The sequence below is a fragment of the Bubalus bubalis genome, chromosome 3, assembly GCF_019923935.1.
Source record: "Bubalus bubalis isolate 160015118507 breed Murrah chromosome 3, NDDB_SH_1, whole genome shotgun sequence".
Lineage (NCBI taxonomy): Eukaryota > Metazoa > Chordata > Mammalia > Artiodactyla > Bovidae > Bubalus > Bubalus bubalis.
The window spans coordinates 42631215-42651775 of NC_059159.1; the positions used below are offsets into that span (position 1 = coordinate 42631215).

Here is a 20561-nt window from a genome sequence, read left to right on the forward strand (position 1 = left end):
GCTTGCCTATGAGGTGATCTGGCCTCTGGTTGAGCTCCTGGAGAATAAGATGCAGCTGCTCATTGCCACGGGCCTGGTTGGGGAAGCCTGACCTAGGCCTGCCCTCCGGCCCACACACTCTCTGTGCTGTGCTGCAGACCATGCTTCTGGAAAAGCTGCGTGTGGCCCGACGTCCAGCCGGTGAGGCCACGTTCAATGTCTTCTACTACCTGCTGGCCTGTGGGGATGGCACCCTTAGGTGAGTGGGACAGAGGGCACTGGGAGGATGCTCTAGGCTCCCACCCAGCTCCCACACAGCTCCTGGGCTTTGCCACCTGATTGCATCCCATGCCGGTTGTTTATTTCATGGCCGCTATGTGTTAGGCTATGAGCTAGGCCCTGGAGGTGATGAGCTGAATGAGCCATAGGCCTTGCCCGGCAGGAGCTCCCTGGCCTTGGACCTCGGGGGCCTGGCTATAGGTGAGGGGCACTATTGACCCTTCAGCATTCCCAGGGCCTGGCTAGGATCTCTGCTCCCTGTGACACCAGATCTGGAGAGGAAAGCACCCTGAGGTGCAGGTGGTCAGGGACTTGCCTGCAGTCCCATGGCTAGTGTGGGGCTAAGCTGGTGTTGGAGCCCACATACGGGCCAGAGACTGAGCCTTTTTTCCATTGCCCTCCACGCTGGCCCCCTTGCCTCGATGTTGGCTCCTCTGCCAGGCTCTTCCCTTTAGACCTTGGGCTTGCTGTCTGTGTTCACTGAAAAAAGGATAAATGATAAGGCTGAGCAAGCAGCTCAGGGTGCTAGCCTCGCATCCGGGCCAGTTAGGAAAGGTGCCTGATGGAAGGGCATGGTGGAGAGACAGAACTGAGTCTGGAGGCAGAGTCTCTGCCTCCACCCTGGTGGAGAGATGGACTCGGTGTGGGGACCCAGCCCTGCGCTAACGCCTCGTGTGTACCCCTAGGACAGAGCTCCACTTGAACCACTTGGCAGAGAACAATGTTTTTGGGATTGTGCCGCTGGCCAAGGTGAGGGTCCTGTGTGTGTGTGTGGCGGGGAGGTTGGCAGCCCGGGGCCTCAGAGTAGGAGAAGCTTTGGGTGGCCTGGAGTGCCCCAGGGGAATAGCAGGAACCTGGCTCCAGGTGGGTGGCAGTACCCCAGCCTGGGCTGCCCTGAGGGCCTGGCAGCATGGGGATGGCTGAAGGGACACCCCGTCTGAGATCCGCTGCCCGTGTGCCCATCTGACCCTGCAGCCTGAGGAGAAGCAGAAGGCAGCTCAGCAGTTCAGTAAGCTCCAGACGGCCATGAAGGTGCTGGGCGTCTCCCCGGACGAACAGAAAGCCTGCTGGCTCATCCTGGCTGCCATCTACCACCTGGGGGCTGCAGGCGCCACCAAAGGTAACCCACCGTGGAGCCCAGCAGGCTGGCTGGTCACCTGGGAAAGCTGGTGGGCGCCTGGCCCGGCCCCAGTTCGTCTTCACCCTGCATGTACTTGCCTATTATCAGACACCTCTCTCTGGCTTGTCCCTTTTCCCAGTCCCCCTCATCAGAGCAGAAGCCTCTAAACACCCAGAGGAGCATCTCTGCCAGTGATGGCCAGAGGCCTGGCCTGAGGTGACAGTGGCCGGAAGTGCTGTGAACAGCAGGGGGCTTGGGGGCTTGGAGGCTGGGGGGAAAGACTAGGGCACGAACTCAGAGTAGCCCGCCTCCCCCAGAATAACTCTCCTTCTGTTCCCTTCCTAACAGAGGCCCCTGAGGAGCAAGCGGGTAACTGACCTTGACCCCGACCAGGGGTGTAGGGGCCACTGTGCCCTGTCTTGGTGCTTGCCCTGGGCTCTCTCTGGGGGCTGGGCTTTTTCTATCAGAGCAGAGGGCACTGGCCTGGGAGAAGCTCCAGGTTTGAGGGTGGAAAGGGTGCCTGTGGGCAGCGGGGCTTCTCAGAGGCCCAGGAATAGCTGCTTCTACATGTTTTGAGTACAGATCCTGGAACCTCTCAGGATGCCTTCCGTGGGGCATAGGTGGGGAAGGGTGTGTTGCTTCCTGGGGCTTCCCAAGGCCAGTTTCCCCTCAATCTTCCCTAATCTTCACTGGTTTGGTATTTAAGTGCCTCTTCCTCTTGCATGTCAGGGTGGAGACCACTAGGGGGCAGCAGGTGCTGTTCTTAAGGGCCTCTTCCTCTTGCATGTCAGGGTGGCGGCCACTAGGGGGCAGCAGGCGCCGTGGTATCGAATGGGCTGCAGCTTCAGCATTAGTGCTTGGGGTCTCACGAATGGCTGGGAGCTTGGTGTGGCTTGGTCTGCCTTCCTCCGAGTTGAAATGGATGGGCCGGCGCTCTGAGCGCCTCTTCGCCTGTTTCTCCCCCAGTGTAGAGAAAGGGCTGCTGCTTCTGAACGGCACCTGGGGCGCTGGCTTCATCTTCCTTTGGGATATGAAGGGCCCCAGGCTGTCAGCAGGAGTGAGGAAGCGCTGGTGGGTGGGAGGCGGGGTGGGAGCAGGAAAGAGCAGGCATCATAAGGTAGGTACCTTATGATCCCAGCAGGTGGCATCCCTGCCAAAGAGGAAGCGGGCTCAGAGTTAAAGCTGCTCCACACTTGTGGATGGGCGGGTGGATAGGCGTATGGTTGTGTGTTGAGGACGTTCTTTCCCTCTGAGGAGGTGACAGCCCAGGTTTCCTGTAGCCCTACTCAGTGCTGACTGCATGTGGAGAGCTCTGAGTGAGTCAGCACATGGACCTTGCTTCCAGGATTTGCTAGAGGGGTGTGTGTGTGTGTGTGTGTGTGTGGTAGAAAGTATTTTTGGGTCTCTTTCTGTGTGTGTCGGTGTGATTATATCCATACAAATACTATGAGGCTGTGAATGTGTGCACATGTGTGTGTGTGTGTGTGTTTGTGTTTCTGAGTTTCTGAATGGGGGTTGTGTTCTCTGTCTGGCTCTTCTTCACAAACCCCCACCCCCTACAGGCCCTACCCTGGGCCTGGCAGGCTCAGCTGATGACTGTTTGCTAACACGCTGTTTTTCTTTGCATGCTGCATGCTGGTCCTTTGCCTTACAGAAGCTGCCGAAGGTAAAACCTTGTTTCTTGTTAGCGTTCCCTAATTGCCGCGATTAGATGCGTGTTGGCTGAGGCGAGTCGTCCCAGTCCCCTGCAGCTCTTTCTGGCCTCCCCACTGTTGGGCCACAGTGGACATTTGAGATCTCCCCTGGTGGATGCCTGGGGCAAAGGGGAAGGGTCCTAGTGTGTCCATGGAAGGTGGGGGGGAGGGGGCGCCAGTACTCTTCTGATACACGTCCCCCGTCCCCCCCCCCCCCCCCACCAGGCACAGGCTGGTCTTGTGCTTTTCACAGGTGGGCCGGCTTGTCCTCTGTCCTTCCCCACTGCTGGCACCTGGAGCCAAGCCCTCTAAAGGGGCTTTCCCAGCTGTTGGGGAGCCCTCTGGTGGCCGCAGCGTGGAGTTACCTCCTCTTTTTGGATCTGCTCATTCTGTCCAAGGGGCTTCGCTGGCGGCTCAGACAGTAAAGAATCTGCCTGCAATGCAGGAGGCTGGGGTTCAATCCCTAGGTGGGGAAAATCCCCCTGGAGAAGGAAATGGCAACCCACTCCAGTTTTCTTGCCTGGAGACTTCTACGGGCAGAGGAGCCTGGAGGGGAGGGAGTCCATGGGGTCACAAAGAGTCGGAAACGCCACCCCTAAGAGACACAGGCAGCACTGGCAGCTGCTGGTTGTCCCTGTTATGCCTGAAGCCCTTGCTGATATCATCAGGGCTCAGTTTTTTCCTTCTGGAGGTTACCTGTTCCCTATTGCTGCGGGCGCGAGGGAGCCGAAGGGTACAGTGGTCATCAAGCAGCCTGAGGAAGGAGACCCAAGATGCTAGATTCTTTTTTCTACTTCATAGCTGGGCGCAGGCAGTTTGCTCGCCACGAGTGGGCCCAGAAGGCTGCGTACCTGCTGGGCTGCAGCCTGGAAGAGCTCTCCTCAGCCATCTTCAAGCACCACCACCAGGGTGGCACCCTGCAGCGCTCCACGTCCTTCCGCCAGGGCCCGGAGGAGAGCAGCCTGGGCGACGGCACAGGTACTCAAGTCCCGTGTGGTCGGAGGCCGCTTCCAGGATGCACTGCCATCTCCGGGTGGGCAGACTGTGGGGCGAACAGATGCTCCGTGCTGCCTGGGCCTGGGTGGGGGTGGGTAGGGAGCATGCCCAGGTATGGAGTCCCAGGGAGCAGGAGATAGAGCTGACCCTCTTGCTCACAGGCCCCAAACTGAGTGCACTGGAATGCTTGGAGGGCATGGCATCCGGCCTCTACAGCGAGCTCTTCACGCTTCTCGTCTCCCTGGTGAACAGGTGGGTGCCAGGCACTCTCGGCTTCCTGGCCTGACAGAAGTAGGGTTGATGCCTTTTGCCTGTGGGGTCGCTGAGGCAGAGCCAGCCTCCACCAGCAGCTGAGTTCTCCCCTCAGGCCCTGGGCTCCTGGGCGGGGATGGGGTTCAGGCTTAGGACAGGGTGGGCTGCCTGGCCACCGGGCACCACCCTGGGGGGCTCTGACCCGGCTCTCCCCGGGCAGGGCCCTCAAGTCCAGCCAGCACTCGCTCTGCTCTGTGATGATCGTGGACACCCCAGGCTTCCAGAACCCTGAGCAGGGTGGGTCGGCCCGCGGGGCCTCCTTTGAGGAGCTGTGCCACAACTATGCCCAGGACCGGCTGCAGAGGCTCTTCCACGAGCGGACCTTCGTTCAGGAGTTGGAAAGATACAAGGAGGTAGTGCTTAACCTTGCCCCTGCCGCCTAGCCCCCCAGGCTCGCCTGGCCCTGGCACACTCGGGAGTCGGGGGGCATCTGTGGATGCAGCGGATTCCCTGCCAGCTGCTCCCTGCCCAGCTCTTTACTCTCTGACGTTTCTGTTCCCTGTGCTGTCTGGAGCAGGAGGCATTTCCTGCCAAGGGCGCATCCTTTCTTTTGTGGAGTTTGCTTTCCAAAAAGCCAAAGATGCTTGCAGGGCCCCTCCCTGGGGGCCCCTCTTTGCCCACCTTCAAGGCCACCTGCCTTGGCCCCATGAACCATCTCCGGGCAGTTCCTGCCTCCACGCGTGTCTGGCCTGGCCTTCCCTGTCTCCTGATGTGTTAGGGTGATGACTTAATTATTAAGCACCCCTCCACCTCCATAAAAGGGTATCCCAGATGGGATCTGAGAATCCTACTTCAAGTGGAGCTGAGTTAAATGAGCTGGGAGGTGTTGGGGGGTGATATTTATCTTGGATGAGAGAAGATTCAGGAGGAAAATGACCATTGTTCTTCAAGTGTTTCAAGGATGAGTATGTGAAATTGAGAATGGGCTAACTCCAGGTGGCCAGATCAGCGGGTGTGAGTAACAGGAATGTGTACGAGACTTTGTCTCACTGTGAAGGAGGTGAGGAGAAGGTTAACTGTCCAGAGACACAGTGCGGGGCCTTGAGAGGTGGTGAGCGTCCATCAGTTGGGCTGCTGGAGTGTCCCTCATGCTCTGATGGGACGTTGGACTTGCTGACCCCAGTGTCCCCTGCCTGGCCTGCTCATAGGGCCACACATGGCCCCATGCTCACTGTCACCTCACCTTCCTTCCTAGGAGAACATCGAGCTGGCATTTGACGACTTGGAGCCAGCCACGGATGACTCTGTGGCCGCCGTGGACCAGGCCTCCCATCAGTCCCTGGTAGGAATTCCAGGGAGGGCCTGGGCTGGCCTTTTATCTCCCTTCCCGTTCTTCTCCCTCGGTAGAGCCCTCCCCTTATGAGCTACTGCCTGCCAGTCGGAGGGGGCACTGTGGGGGGGTGGGAGGCGTGCAGCAGTCAGGCCCAGATACCAGGCACTTTTCAGTTGTGTGCCCTGCCCTCAGCTGTCAGCCGGTCTGGCCAGGGAGGGGACACTGTGACCTTCGGCCCTGGTGCCATAGGGAGCTTTGCCCCTGGGTGTCTGAGCTCAGGCCCTGTCCCAGCTGTGCTTCAAGTGTGTCTGCCAGGAGCCCTCGTACCACTTCCTCGCAGGTGAGGGCCTGGCTAGACCCAGAGGACACAGTCATCCCCTCCCCTTGTCCCCGAGTACAGGAACAAGCAGGGCAAGGAGGTGGCATTCTGGCCGAATATGGATACAGTACGCAGATATAAAACCAAGGGGCTGTGTGGGTGTGAGCCCTCGCCCCTCATTCTGGGGATGGGCCTTGTCACCCGCTGGACAAGCGTCTTGGGCACCTTGCTGCCTGGGGGACTGGCTGGCCTGATGGGCACTTGGAGTTCGGCAGTCTTCAGTTAGGGAAGCTTCATAAGGTGCTTGATTGAAGAACCGGCAATTTTGCCAGGTTGCTGATCTCCCTCCTCTGATTGGATCCCACCTCCTTTCCCCCTCTCTCTGTGGGAAGGCTCTGGCCCACGGGTGGTGCCCTGAGAGAATGAGTATCCATCCCTCTGGGACAAGTGCTTAATGTGCCCAAGTCCCCCCACCTCCCAGGGGAAGTTGGCTTTTCTTCCTGATACCTGGGCCCCCACCAAGGCCTCCCTCGAGAGTCTTTGCCCTTCCCAGGAGGTGGGCCAGTTGGCCCAGGGGACTTACGTGTAGCAGTGGGTCAGGTGGTGTGTTTGGATAGCGCTTGGCTGTCTCTTCCTTCCTCTGACCTCCCTCGCCTGATGGGCCTTGGCATCAGCAGCTGCACCTCCGGGCAAAGGAGCCCCTGGGCACCTCGCCCGCCACTTGCTCCTCCAGTGGATTGCCTGCTCATTCCTGCCACGCAGCTCCAGCTACTCTGTTGCCCACCGGTCCGTAGCCACCTTCTGCTTCCTCCTAGTCCGCACAGACCCCCTTGGGCAGCTGGGGTCAAAGAGGGCACTTCTCTTTCTTCTCTTGTCCCCAGTCCCTAGAGGCCAGCCAGAGTCCTTCCTGCCCAAGGAAGACCTGGGAACTGCATAGAAAAGGCACCCTCACACCTAGTTATTTGGTCTGTATGGGGAATTAGAAACAGAATTCAGTATTTCCACATTCTCTTGAAAAACTGGGGAATTTACCAACACTCTCAGGCCCAGGTTCTTCCAGGATGGCAGGTGGCTGCTGCTGAGTGCGGGCTGGTAGATGCAGACACCTGTCCCAGGTCATCCCAGCTCTGCCCGTTTTAGCTGCAACATGCGTTAAGTCAACCGTCTTAGGCTTTCGGCACTCAAGTTTATGACCTTGCAGTGACCCCACCCACAGAGCTCCAGGCCCTCTCTGCGTTCTCCCTCCTGGGGGGACCAGGGGTCACCCCACAGCCGTCTCTTACCTCTTACTGACGGCCTTCTTTGGGCCAACCTTTGTACAGACCTGCTCTTTAAATGTGCCTGGAAGGTGATACCCAGAGAGTGCAGGCAACATGGGGCTCGCTCAAGCCCCCCTGACCTCCCAGGGGCTGAAGGTGGAGGAGAACCTCTGGACGTGGGCCTGGCGTTCATAAGAAGCCTTCAGTCTTTCGGGACTTTGGACACAGGTCCTAGGAATCATGTCGTGCTGTGGGCTTCTCTCTCTGGCCCCTCTTTCTGCTCGCTGCCCACCTGCTCCACAGGATGGCAGCCATGAGTGGCAGGAGCTGGAATGTGTGTGTGTGTATCTGTGTAGCATGTTTAGAGTGTGTGGTTAGGAACCAGTGGTCCTGGCCGCCACCCCCGTCCCCCCCCACCACAGCTCCATGTGACCCTGAGGGATTTCTTTCCATCTCCACAGGTCCGCTCGCTGGCCCGCACAGACGAGGCGAGGGGCCTGCTGTGGTTGCTGGAAGAGGAGGCTCTGGTGCCAGGGGCCACGGAGGACACCCTCCTGGAGCGTCTCTTTTCCTACTATGGCCCGCAGGAAGGTGACAAAAAAGGTGGGTACCCCTGGAGGGCAGCTCCCCGCTTCACTCTTCTGAGAACCTGGTTATGTATATATGGGTCCAACTGGCCTTGCCTGGGGTGGGGCTCACTGAGTCCATGGGCTTTGGGGTGGGGGGGGGCCTGGGCACTGATGATCTGAACCTTGCTTCCTCCCCACCCCCAAACCAGGCCAAAGCCCCCTCCTGCGCAGCAGCAAATCGCACCATTTCCTCCTGGGCCACAGCCACGGCACCAACTGGGTGGAATACAATACGGCCGGCTGGCTGAGCTACACCAAGCAGAACCCAGCCGCCCAGAACGCACCCCGGCTCCTACAGGACTCCCAGAAGTAAGAGCGCCGCTCGCTCTACCCGCCCCAGTTTTCTCTTCTTGCTGTTTGAGGGTTTCCTCTGCAGTGTCTCTGTCGGGTGAGGGAGGGGAGGGTCTCCCCCACCAGGGTTCCCCACACACACCCAGATAACCTGGACCCCACACGGTCATGTGGGGGTGGTGGGGCGTCCTAAGAGCTGTGCGAAGGGGCAGCCGGCCTCTACAGGCTCCATGAATGAGACCTTTCCCCTCCCTGGCCTCCCCTTCCCCGGCAGAAAAATTATCAGCAACCTGTTTCTGGGCCGGGCGGGCGGCGCCACGGTGCTCTCAGGCTCCATCGCAGGCCTGGAGGGCGGCTCGCAGCTGGCGCTGCGCCGGGCCACCAGCATGCGGAAGACCTTCACCACGGGGATGGCGGCGGTCAAGAAAAAGTCCCTGTGCATCCAGATTAAGCTGCAGGTGGTGAGTGTGCCCGCGGGGGCGCCGGGGCACTTCCGGAACGCTGGCAGGTGGCCAGGGGCTTCCTGGGCTCACTGAGGTCACCCGCGCCCGCTCAGCACCCCACTGGCTTCAGTCGCGGCCTGTGGGGGTGGGGTGGGGGGCACGGTCCTTCCTCAATGTAGCCGCCTGTGAGTGGTCTCCGGGGCCTGGTAGGGGCAGGATTGGCCAGGCTCAGCAGTGTCCTGGCCGGGGGAGGGGAGGGGGGCCACCTGCCATCCTGCCCAGAGTGGAGATGCTGGTGCCCCGGTCCCCGTCTCCTGGCTCGGGCTGTCAGCGCTCACTGAGGGCCGATCCTTCCGCTTCGGCAGGACGCCCTCATTGACACCGTGAAGAAGTCCAAACTGCATTTCGTCCACTGCTTCCTGCCGGTGGCGGAGGGCTGGGCCGGGGAGCCCCGCTCCGCTGCCTCCCGCAGAGTTAGCAGCAGCAGCGAGCTGGACCTGCCCCCAGGAGAGCACTGCGAGGCCGGCGGCCTCCTGCCGCTGGACGTGCCACTGCTGCGGGCCCAGCTCCGGGGCTCCCGCCTGCTCGACGCCATGCGCATGTACCGCCAAGGTGGGGCCCTTCATCCCAGAGCCGCCCCCGACCCTCCCCACCGCTCTAACAGGTTCTCCCACCCCGGGGTCTGGAGGGGAGCTGCTCCCCTCCCGTCTCCCACCAGCCCTGGACCTCGCTCTTCTTTGTCACTGCCTCCCCTGGGGTCTCTCCTTGCATCTCTCCAGCTGGGTCTGTTCCTTTTGCTCTTTCTCTCCATCCTGCTGATCTTCCTTCTCTTCTACAGTCCAGCCCTCTTCATCCCGGCCCCAACGCACCCCACATGCCCTGTCCCCACAGCTCTCTCCTTCCCCTCCCCTGGTCTGGGCAGGTCAGCTCTGCCCACAGCTGACCCAGTGCCCTACTGGAGCAGCTGCCTGTAAGAAGGGGCTGGCCCCCCAGTGAGAAATGAGGTGCTAACTCCTTCTGAAGAACTTGAAATTTCCAACAAAGGTCAGATAGACCCTTTCTATGGACCAATCTAGAAGAGGGGGCCAGAGAGGATGATGATAATAGAGGTTAACATCCTTAGCGCTTTTATAGTATACCAGATGCTGTTCTAAAGCTACCACACAGATTAACTCATTTAATCCTCACAACAGACTTATGAGATGTAGGTACTAGTACCATCCCCAGATGAGGTGGCTGAGGCTCAGAGAGGGTAAGTAGCTTCCCCAAAGTCACACAGCTCATGAGTGGCAGAGTAGATCTGACCTAAGCAGACCAGCTTCCCCATAGCGTTTCGTTTGCCTGAGATGTTATGAGTTGCCAGGTTTCTGCCCTCATCTCCCTTAGCTGGACGAGCAGGCAGGCTCCCACCCACCAACAACCAGGTCCCCATGAGGCACCCCCAGGGGCACCGTCACTTTTCCTTAGCAGCCAGAGCCAGGAAACGGGCTCCCTGCCCTGCTGAAAATAAGTCATCGATCTGTCCCCACGTCTTGATATGGAGTTGGTGTTTATTATTTCAAAACCAGGTTGTTACCGCTCTGAACCAAAATCAATGTGCTTTACTCAAACAAGCAGGTCGATGCAGCCAGCGGAGGCAGGCCCCCCTCCCCTCCCCCAGCTCCCAGCCCCCATCGATAGCACTGATGATTAATTAAGATGCCAGGCGTCCGGACCTGCTATCCCGGCCCATCAATTTAATTGCAATTCAGATACAATCAATAGCTCACTTTGTCTTGGCCCCTCGGCGGCCCCCGCCTCCTGTTTCAATTATCAGGCACATGCATCAGCCCTTCTCCCAGTTGGAGGGTTTCCCAGAGCAGCTCTGGCTGCCGTGGCAGAGCGATCCCCCGACGGGTTGCTGGGAGCCCCGGTTTGGAATCCAGGGCTGCCCTCAGCTGCTCCTTGGGAGCTTGAGCAAGCCTGTCCCTCCACCTCGAAGGCCTCAGTTTCCACGTCTGGAGAATGAGGCCTTTCTGGCTCTAAGGCTTCTTTTTTGGTTTGAGATTCTGTAGGAGTAGGTCTCTTGGTCCTCTGCTATGGGCTCTGGTGTTCTCGAGGTGACTTGGGGTAACCTCTCACTGGCCTCCATGGTGACCTTGCTCCAGCCTCAAGCCCAGGTGGTAGAGGATCTCTGTTAGAGGTGACACTCTTTAGGGAAAGGGAATCTACAAGGCTTTTTGGTCACCAGGACTAGGGCCCACGGTCAGGATGGGGGCAGGAGGGGTGCCCTTTCTGATACCTGCCACAGGGAATTGAGGAAAGGAAAGGAGCATTTTACTGAACATTCAACAAGTGAGCCAAGCTTGTTTCTCCATGTTTTCTCCTGTAAGCACTGTGACTGCGGGATAAGTGGGAGGGCTCCCCACTTAAAGATGAGGAAACTGAGGCTCAAAGAGGTTGAGTGACTCATCCAAAGTCATGTGATATGAGGAGCCAGGGCAGGATTCCAGCCCCAAGCACTTGTACTTTTCCTCTCTGCTACTCCCTGATGCCCTCATTTTTATGAAGTCCTCAAGACCTCATTCTCTGGGAGCAGACATGGCTGATGGGCCTGGGCTCCTCTCTCCCTAGGTTACCCTGACCACATGGTGTTTTCCGAGTTCCGCCGCCGCTTTGACGTCCTGGCCCCACACCTCACCAAGAAACATGGGCGCAACTACATCGTGGTGGACGAAAGGCGGGTAGGTCTGGGCCCCCCCGGCCCCACCGGGCCCTCCTTCCCCTGCTCAGACCCGTCTGAGCCAGCTGCCCTTCCTTGCCTAGAGAGAGCTGGGCTGGCCCTTGCTCAAGTGGCTGGTTTGGGCCGCCTAGGGCTGGGATGGGCACTTAGCAGTGGGCTTGGTGGTGGAGGGAAGGCAGCCTGGGCCATGGACTGCAGAAATCACAGAAGAGCCACCTGCTCTCAAGGCCCAAGGTGAGGGTGTCTGCTATCTGCTGAGCCAGACAGTCACCCAAGAGCCTCCCAGGGGGCAGCTTAGAACTAGCATTTTGGATGCCCCACTGGTAGCGCCTGGGCTCCTCAGCCTTGAGCTCTACGTCAGGGACCAGTCCCTCCAGCAGGAAGCTGCCCAGGGGTGAGGCAGGCATCCCTCCCAGGAGAAAGGTTGACGTGGCAGCACCTCCCTGGCAGGGTGAGCCTCGGGCTCCCGGGGCTGGCCCTTGTCAGCCAGGTCAGTGACTTCCTGCCGCACAAAAGGATGTCTCCCTGCCATTCTTGGCTGTCACTCTGACCCCCAGAGGCAGCTCCTCGGAGAGGCAAAGGGCTCCTTGAGCAGAGGAACCCTCCTGCGCTGTGCCTTGGCGTCAGGCACAGCCTGACTTGGAAGGCATCTCAGGCCTTAGGATGGCTTTCCTACAAGGGAGCCTGCTATGCCAGATGGGGCAGGACCCCCCCCCTCCACCTCCCACTGCCCCCCTGAGTCACAGACCCACACTGATGGAGCCTCAGAGACCCTCTCTCCACCCGTCCATCCAGGACCTGCCAGTGTCCAGGGTGACCTCGGCGTGGATGTCGATGACCCGTCACGCCCCCTTGTCTCTGACCCTTGACCTCCATTCCCAACTCCGCCCAGGATATACCCAGCACTTCATCATCTCTGGAAGTGCTCCACTTCTGAAATCTCTGACCACAGCCTCCTGTGTGTGCAGCTCATCCCCTCTCTTCCTCTCAGGACACCCGCTCTGTGACTCCATTGAGACTTCTCATTTCTGGACCCCACTCCATTTTCTCTGCTCTGTCCATTCCTTTCTGACTTCCCTTCCTCTTCCTCTCCGTCTGGATGCTGTGGTCCAGTTGGTTTTCATCACCCTCAGCTTCTCAGTCTCCCATAGCACCTGCCCTGCCCAACCCCCTCCCTGAAGGGCCACCTTTGGGCGTTAAGCCCTCCTTGGATTGGAGCTCCCAAACGGCTGTGGGAGAAAATGACGCAACCGTGGGGACTGAAATTCCTATAGGTCCGTGATCTCCAGTTTTCCCCGTGCTCCATCCTTACCTGGCTTCTGTTTCGAGCTCCTCTGCTATCCCATTCTCCATCTTTCCCCTCAAATCCTCCCCTGCTGCATCTTCCCAGCACTTGACCTTGCCTCCGAACCCTAATAACAATCGGGGTTCCAACCTCCCCTGGCCCCTGCACTCTCCTCTCCAGGTGTCCCCTCCTCCCCCGCCCTCCTGTCTGGGTGCGGGAGGAGCACCTCTCATCCAGTCCCTTCGTCCTGTGCTTCAGAACCCATTCCCTCTGGTCTCTCTGGAGAGCTGCTCCATCAGCACAAAGTCTTCTCTGTCTCCTGTCCCTTCAGCCTCTCCTTCTCCGCCGGCTCTTTTCTCTCAGTTGAGAAGTAATCCACAGATGTTACGTTCAGAAGGGAACTTCCATCAACCCTCCCTGGTGCCCTGGGCCATCAACATTTACTTCCCTCCTGCCGTTCATCCTTCCGCCCGCCACCCCCAGTGGCCCAGTTCCCAGCCCGAGGACACCTGGGACTGGCTTGTCCTCCCAAGCCCTCCGTGTTGCCAGAGCTCACGGGCACTTTTCAGCACTTCTTGCCAACATGTGACCATCGACAGCCCTGTTCTTTTTGAAGCATTTTCTGCTCAGTTTCTTCTCTGCCGCTCCTGGTTTTGCCCTTGTGTCCCTCTTCTCTCTTTCTCGGTCCCTCTGAGCTTTCCTTCATCCACGTGCCCGTGAAGTAAAGGTCCCTCTCTTCTTTAAGACTCTGTCCTTGACCGTATCTGTTTTCTATACAACACCCTCTTCCTAGGCAACCTCATTCACACCCGTCACTTCAATTACCGCATATATATTGATGACTCCCAGATCAATACCTCTAGCCCAGGCTTCTCTCCCGTTCCAGACATGCATTTCTGTCTAGCTGCTTTCTGACTCTTCTACCTGGATGCCTTACAGCACCCCAAACTCAGCATGCTCAAACCAAACTGATCCTGTGCTTGTGCTCCGTCGCAAAATTGTGTCTGACTCTCTGCGACCCCATGGGCTGTAGCCCGCCAGGCTCCTCTGTCTCTAGAATTCTCCAGGCAAGTGGGTTGGCATTCCCTTCTCCAGGGGATCTTCTCAACCCAGGGATCGAACCAACCAGGGGTTGGTTCAATCGATCAACCCAGGGGTCTCCTGCATTGCAGGCAGATTCTTTACCACTGAGCCACCAGGGAGGCCCCTAGAGATGGAGAATTGAATTAATTATTTACTATGCGAGTCAAAAACCTCCATGTGTCCCTAGCTTCCTCTCTCTCATCTGCCTCTCCCCCACATTGAGCAAGGCTCCGTCTTTTTTTTTTTCCTTTTTGCCATGCCCTATGGCATGTGAGATCTTAGTTCCTAGACCCAGGATTGAATCCTGCATTGGAAGTGTGGCGTCTTAACCACTGGACCACCAGGGAGGTCTCTAAGCTCCATCTTCTTAACGTCTCTTGCATCTCCCTCTCCTCTTCTCCCTTTGGGTCGGGCTCTAGTCTTCTCTCCTATGGATTCCTGCCTAAGGGGTCCATGCATCCTCCACTCATGGGCCGGTGGGATTTCTGTAAAGAGCAAACCTGACCACGCCCCTCCCAGGGAGAGAACCTTCAGGGGCTCAGAACGCACAGGCTTACATCCTTTAGCCCCTGCCCACCTCTCCACCTGCTCCTTAACTGCTGCCCACCCCTCTCCAGTTATTCTGAACCACCTGGAGTTTCCTCAGTGCTTCCCATTGTCTTATGCTTCCAGGCCTTCGCGCCTGCTTGTCCCTCTGCCTGAAATGCCCTCGCCCCTACTTTGTCTGGCTAATCCTTACTTGTAGCTAAAGACAGCGCAAGCAACACCTCCTCCGGGTGCCTTCCACGGCCCCCTTCTCTGGCTTAGATGCCTCCTTCTCTGTGCATTTCACCAGTTTTCGTGTCTGGCTCCCCCACGAGATAGCTTTGTTCCTCTTGCAGTCATCTTTATATCCCCAGAATCCAACACAGAGCCTGGTGCTGCAGAAGCCACTGAAAGTGCTTGTTGACTACATTGTGGACTGAACGGAGGAAGAGAAGGGCTGAGTGACTGGGTGAAGCCCCGCGTGGAGGCGGGGAGTCTCCTGGGGGCTTCCTGACAGAGGCGTCTCCTTGCAGGCGGTGGAGGAGCTGCTAGAGTCCTTGGACCTGGAGAAGAGCAGCTGCTGCATGGGCCTGAGCCGGGTGAGTTGACCCTGCAGGAAGGCAGCCGGGCCCACACTCTGGTCACCCTTGTCTGGATGGTTGATCCTCCCCTCCTGCCCTCCCTGCTCAGTCCAACTTCTGGAGTCTCCTGGGGCCCCTGCTGCGTCTTGTCCCCCAGCCCCCTCACCCCAGCTGCTCTGGGGCTGCACTTCCTCTCAAATGGGCTTCCCTGGTGGCTGAGATGATGATGAATACGCCTGTAATGCAGGAGACCCAGGGTTGATCCCTGGTTTGGGAAGATCCCCTGGAGAAGGGAATGGCAACTCATGCCAGTATTCTTGCCTGGAGAATCCCATGGGAGAATCCCATGTGTCGCAAAGAGCCAGACACAACTGACTGACTGACACTGTTGCGACAGCTACTTCTTTTCAAGCTGCCCGCTTCAGGGCTGGGGGCCAGGAAGTTAGGTGCTCCAGCTGCAGCGAACTTGACTCTGCTTCCCTCCCAATAATTGGCTTGCTCAGGGCCAGGAACACCTCTGTGATGTCAGGAGGGAGTGGGTCGGAAGGTGGTCCTGAGTGGGCCTGAGTCCTGGTGTGGGGAATGGGGAAGACGGAAGGGAGAGCTGGGAGAGGCGGAAAGAGCGTCTTCATTGCTGAGCTGTCCAGGGTCTCAAAGAGGAAGAAGGGCTCTGTGAGGCTGTGCCGCTGCCGCCTGCCCACAGGCCGGGTTCCTCACCTGATTGGAATGTACATAAAAGGCAGGCGTGCCCGGCCCTGAGTGCCAGCCTGCCGCATCACTCCACCCCAGAGGGCCAGCCGGGCGTCCCTCCCTCGGGGCTGGGAGCCTGCGTGTCCCCCTACTGAGATTGGGAGGCTAACAGGCAGCATCCACGGACGTGCTCCAAGGGCCGAGGTGGGCAGAGAGCAGTGGGGAGTCCTGGGGAGGGTTCTGGACTGTCCATCTGTCCGCAGAGAGGGAGGGAACTCGTGGGGAGAGTGAGGTGGCAGGGGATGCTTGCAGAAAAGGCTCGCGCTCCGCTCCTCAGCTCTGTTCTCCCTGCTCTGTGTTCTGAGTCATGATTTTGATTCCTACCGCCCCCTCCCTCCCTCCCTCTTTCCCTGGGAATCCCTTTCCTGTCCTTCTGGCTTTGGCTCTGCTGTCCCTGGTTTTTCCTTTTTCTTTGGGCCCCGGCAGTCCCTGCTGGTCTGTGTTCCTTGGTTTTGGGCTCTGCTATTTTCTGCTTCTTTCCTGGTTCTCTCTGCCTCCTGTGGTCCCGCCCTCTTCCGTGTGTCTCTCGGGTTTTGGTCTCTGCTGTGTCTGGCTCCTTCCTCTCCTCCTCCCCACTTCTGAGTTCTTCCCTGGGAAGCCTGAAGTCAGATTTTTTTCACCACAGCCTCTTTGGTCTTTCTCTGGGTGGGGTCCCATCCAGGGACTGGCAGGCTGAGCTGCTGGCTAGCCTTGGGGGGATGGCACCGTCTCCAAGGCATGTCTTGGGTAGAAGAGGGCCTGTCCAGGCTGGTCCTCTTCCCAGCTGCTGTCTCTGTCTCTCGGCATCGTCCCAGGTGCCTGCTAAAGCTGGTGAGCCCCAGAGCCCACTCACCCTCAGAGCACAATTAGGGGCAAAGTCAGATGTTTGCTGACATCTGGTTTGAAAGAGAAATTTCTGGGTTTCTAGGCTGCGGTTGGGCTTCCCTAGTGGTTCATCGGTGAAGGATTCCCCTGTGGTCCAGGAGCCACAGGAGATACAGGTTTGATCCCTGGGTCAGGAAGATCTCCTGGAGGAGGGCATGGCAACCCACTCCAGTGTTCTTGCCTAGAGAATCCCATGGACAGAGGAGCCTGGTGGGCTACAGTCCATGGGGTCGCAAAGAGTTGGACATGACTGAGCGACTTAGCACGCATGCACGCAGGCTGTGGTGGTAAGCGAGGATTCACGTGTGTTTGTCACATTGTTCCAGAGGAAAAGGGGTCTCCATCTCATCCTACAGGTGGCTGGGAGTGGAGTTCAGGCAAGGAAGTTTGGGGGTTTAAGAGCCTCCCTGACTTTGTTTGTGAAATATGTATGGATGGGTATGTCTGGGGGAGGAGATGGCCCTGAGATTTCACCTAATACCCCAAAAGACTCAATGGCACAAACGGACGGCTGTTAAGAGAGGCTCACTACTCTCGACTCTGCACCACCCTTTCTTGTCTCCGTGTGTTTCTGGGCCATTCTCCATCCCCCTCCCTGGCATCTCGCTGCTTCTGCCTAGTCAGACAACTGCGTGCTGACCACTAGCACGTTGGCCCCCTCCCTCCAGGGACCTGGGTCTTCCCCACCCGCTGTGGAATCTCAGGCTTCCGCACTGTGGGACATGGAGGCTCAGAGAGGGCTGAGACCCACGGGAGATGCCCAGTGCTCAGCCTTATGTGTTGTGGAGGACTGAGCTGGCTTTCTCCCAGGCCAGCCCCACGGGACTCAGTTCCTGCCAGGAGGCAAAACGTTCCCAGCAGAAAGTGCGGCCGTCTCCCCACTCCTTCCTTGGAGGGAAGCCTGGGGACGCCATACCTATTGGTGCTGTTTCCTATGGAGTTCATGTCTTCTCTGTACCCCTCCAAAGTGAATATTCTGTCTTCTGGGCTTGGTGGTGGTGGCCTATACTTCCACGGCCTTTGCCCTCTCTGAGGATACCAGAGTCCTGTTTTTTTTCACCTGACCATTTCCCCCTCTTCTTCTTCTCTTAGCACAGAGAATTTTATCCAGGCCCAGCTCAGGGCAGAGAAGACTGAAAGGCCAGGTGTGGGGGCGCCCAGCTGGTTCCTCTCACATCTGCCCTCCCACCCCTAAACCTGTATGACAGGTCCCTTGCCTGAGCCAACCCCCGCCCACCCCACCAGTTTTTTCATGAGGTGAAACCTGGGTGTGGGGGTGGGTGTTGGCACATGAAAGAGGAGACGGTCTGGAATGAAACTGAGTGGGGAGGGTGCAGAGAAGGGGCCCCCTCCCCACCCTCTCCCTCCTCTGCACACCGCTGCCTGGTATTTCCTTCCTTCACACGCACGCCGTCCCCTGATCCCAGGCGGCTGGAACCTGTGGTTGGGCCTGTGGTGGCCGTGGGCACAGGGGCGTGGGCGGCCCTGTGGTTGGGCCCGTGGCGGCCCTGGGGACGAAGCCACCGGAGGTGTTGTGGGGCCCCCACAACACATCCTTCTTGTCCCAGATGACTTCCCTCTGTTCTCTGTCTCCTTCATCTCCTTCCCACAGTACTCCCTCCCAAGCCTCCCCAGCCACCAGCCCTCCTCCCCCTTAGACACCAGGGTTTTAGGCTCTCCCCAGGCCAAGGGCCACGCCCTGGGCCTGCTGGTTTTCTGTGCCAGCTGCTCGTTCCTCCACCGGGCTGCCCCCTGTCTCTCTCCTTCCCCACCTTCACCTGGCCCGTGTCTCCACAGGTGTTCTTCCGGGCAGGCACATTGGCACGGTTGGAGGAGCAGCGAGATGAACAAACCAGCAGGAACTTAACCCTGTTCCAAGCGGCCTGCAGGGGCTACCTGGCCCGGCAACACTTCAAGAAGAAGAAGGTGCTGCTCCAGGGACAGCCTGGTCCCTTTCCCCAGCCTATCCGGGCAGAGCTGAGCTCCAAGGGTCGGGGTGGGACTGGGAGGAACATTCCCATGGGGCAGGAGGCCGGGCGTGGGGCTATGAGTTATCTTTGTCTGGGGGACAAGAGGCAGGACCTCCCAGGGGCACCCTGGGCCAGGGCAGGGGATGGGCAGCACCCCCCTGCCAGCCAGAGTGCTCATGTGCCTGGTGATGAGACCGTGTGGCCTGGTCCGAGGCTGGGTGGTGAGGAGCAGGGCCCAGGCAAAGGTGGGCTAGGGATCACAGGCTGCTCCATGAAGATTAAGGAGCTGTGTCAGCGACTCCTTTTCTTATTAGCAAGTCCATAAAACAGCCAGCACCGCCGCCTCTTGTGTTTCAGCAAGATTAGGTTTTATAGCACATCTAGGCCGGCGTGCTGGAAATAATCAGGCAGCAAATAAAGCAGACGAAATTATTCCTAATGATGGCAGATCGGTTAGTGCCCAGTGCGGTGCTCCAGGGGCCGCACTCTGCCGCCCACTCTCTGAGGATCGGAGGGAGGCTGGGGGCAAGGAGTGGCTCAGGGAGTGTTTGACTTGAGGTGGGTCCAGTGGCCAGAGGGGCAGCCCCAGAGGCTGGGGCTGGTGGCGGGGACCATCCTGGCTGGACTTGGGTCTGACAGCCTGCTGCGTGCCACCCCCACCCCAACTTAGATCCAGGACCTGGCCATTCGCTGCGTGCAGAAGAACATCAAGAAGAACAAAGGGGTGAAGGACTGGCCCTGGTGGAAGCTCTTCACCACCGTGAGACCCCTCATCGAGGTCCAGCTGTCAGAAGAGCAGATCCGGAACAAAGACGTACGGAACAGCCCGGGGAGGGGAGGGCTGAACTTCATCCACGTGGGCCAGAGTTTTGCCAACTTGTCTTGGGCTCCCCAGTGCTCCTTTGTTCAGTCCACAGAGCTGTGTCCTTGAACCATGCCCAGCAAACAGAAGGCGTCCTTCTAGGGTGCTGGCTGAGCCCCTGGGTATCCTCTTAGGATAAAACCTCAGGCATCCACAGCCCATGGGGAAGGGTCTAGGAAGGAGCCCCAGGCAGGCAGTGGCTTCCAGTTCCCTCGTGTCTGAAGCGGCCTGAGCTTCACCAGCTTGGTTCACCCCAGGGGTGCAGATCCTGCCCCAATGTCTCCCAGGGGCTCTGCCTTACTTGGCCTTCCTTCCTGCGCCCTAGGAGGAGATCCAGCAGCTGAAGAGCAAGCTCGAGAAAGTGGAGAAGGAGCGGAATGAGCTGCGGCTCAGCAGTGACCGGCTGGAGACCCGGGTGAGTGAGTGATTCCCAGCACCAGACAGACCGACCCCCCTCTGCAGGATGCCCAGCCCAAGAGGCCCCCCCCGCACCCCCCCACCACTGTTCCAGCTGAGTGAGGCAGTCGGTTCAACGGGTGGTGACTCCCTCCCCCATCAGATCTCAGAGCTGACATCGGAGCTGACGGATGAACGTAACACAGGAGAGTCCGCCTCCCAGCTGCTGGACGCAGAGACCGCGGAGAGGCTCCGGGCTGAGAAGGAGATGAAGGAGCTGCAGGTGAGGGCAGGGCCGAGCTAGTGACTGCCACACACGGTAGTGCCCGTCTGCTCCCCCTAAGACAGGTGGCACCTTTGCCACCAGCCCAGCACACTGTCTGCCCTGGTAAGCTTGTGACCGTAGTCTGTGTGGTTCGGGGGCGCGGGCGGTACTGAGTGAGGGGTGGGGCAGCACGGCACATAAGCACCTCTCTGCAGACCCAGTACGATGCACTGAAGAAGAAGATGGAGGTGATGGAGATAGAGGTGATGGAGGCCCGTCTCATCCGGGCGGCTGAGATCAACGGGGAAGTGGCTGATGGTGACACAGGTGGGTCAGAGGCTGGAGGACTTGGCCGTGGCCTGAGTGGCAAGTTCTGAAGCGCCCCCTAGGCAGCCACACCCCTCGTCTCCTGTTTGTAGAGCTGTTATAAGGCTACGTGAAATAAACTGATGAGAAAGTAGAGGTGCCAATGAGTGCAGGGGATTATCATGGAAGGTGGTAACAATGGCAACCCACTCCAATATTCTTGCCTGGAGAATCCCATGGACAGAGGAGCCTGGCAGGCCACAGTCAATGGGGTGGCATGAGTCAGACGTGACTTAGCAACTAAACCACCGCAGCAACCATGATAATGACGATGTTTGAGGACCATGGTCTGGCGGTC

General features: G+C 58.7%; 1 protein-coding gene across 18 annotated transcripts in view; it reads left to right on the forward strand.

The window, feature by feature from the left end:
• The window catches only part of MYO18A (myosin XVIIIA), a 100787-nt gene that overhangs the window by 57103 nt on the left and 23123 nt on the right, over window positions 1-20561 (forward strand). For 10 of the 18 annotated variants that reach the window (XM_044939491.2, XM_044939492.2, XM_025280977.3 and 7 more), the window contains 20 exons: window positions 138-238; window positions 945-1008; window positions 1234-1378; window positions 1727-1747; window positions 3033-3044; window positions 3874-4050; window positions 4230-4320; window positions 4541-4733; window positions 5576-5662; window positions 7693-7834; window positions 8010-8169; window positions 8426-8612; window positions 8960-9206; window positions 11208-11317; window positions 14743-14808; window positions 18202-18330; window positions 19045-19188; window positions 19562-19651; window positions 19796-19915; window positions 20113-20224. In XM_044939491.2, the coding sequence (XP_044795426.2) occupies window positions 138-238; window positions 945-1008; window positions 1234-1378; window positions 1727-1747; window positions 3033-3044; window positions 3874-4050; window positions 4230-4320; window positions 4541-4733; window positions 5576-5662; window positions 7693-7834; window positions 8010-8169; window positions 8426-8612; window positions 8960-9206; window positions 11208-11317; window positions 14743-14808; window positions 18202-18330; window positions 19045-19188; window positions 19562-19651; window positions 19796-19915; window positions 20113-20224 (2398 nt within the window). The remainder of the gene's footprint in view (window positions 1-137; window positions 239-944; window positions 1009-1233; window positions 1379-1726; window positions 1748-3032; window positions 3045-3873; window positions 4051-4229; window positions 4321-4540; window positions 4734-5575; window positions 5663-7692; window positions 7835-8009; window positions 8170-8425; window positions 8613-8959; window positions 9207-11207; window positions 11318-14742; window positions 14809-18201; window positions 18331-19044; window positions 19189-19561; window positions 19652-19795; window positions 19916-20112; window positions 20225-20561) is intronic. The other 8 variants (XM_044939493.2, XM_025280978.3, XM_006042162.4 and 5 more) reach the window with 2 other exon arrangements.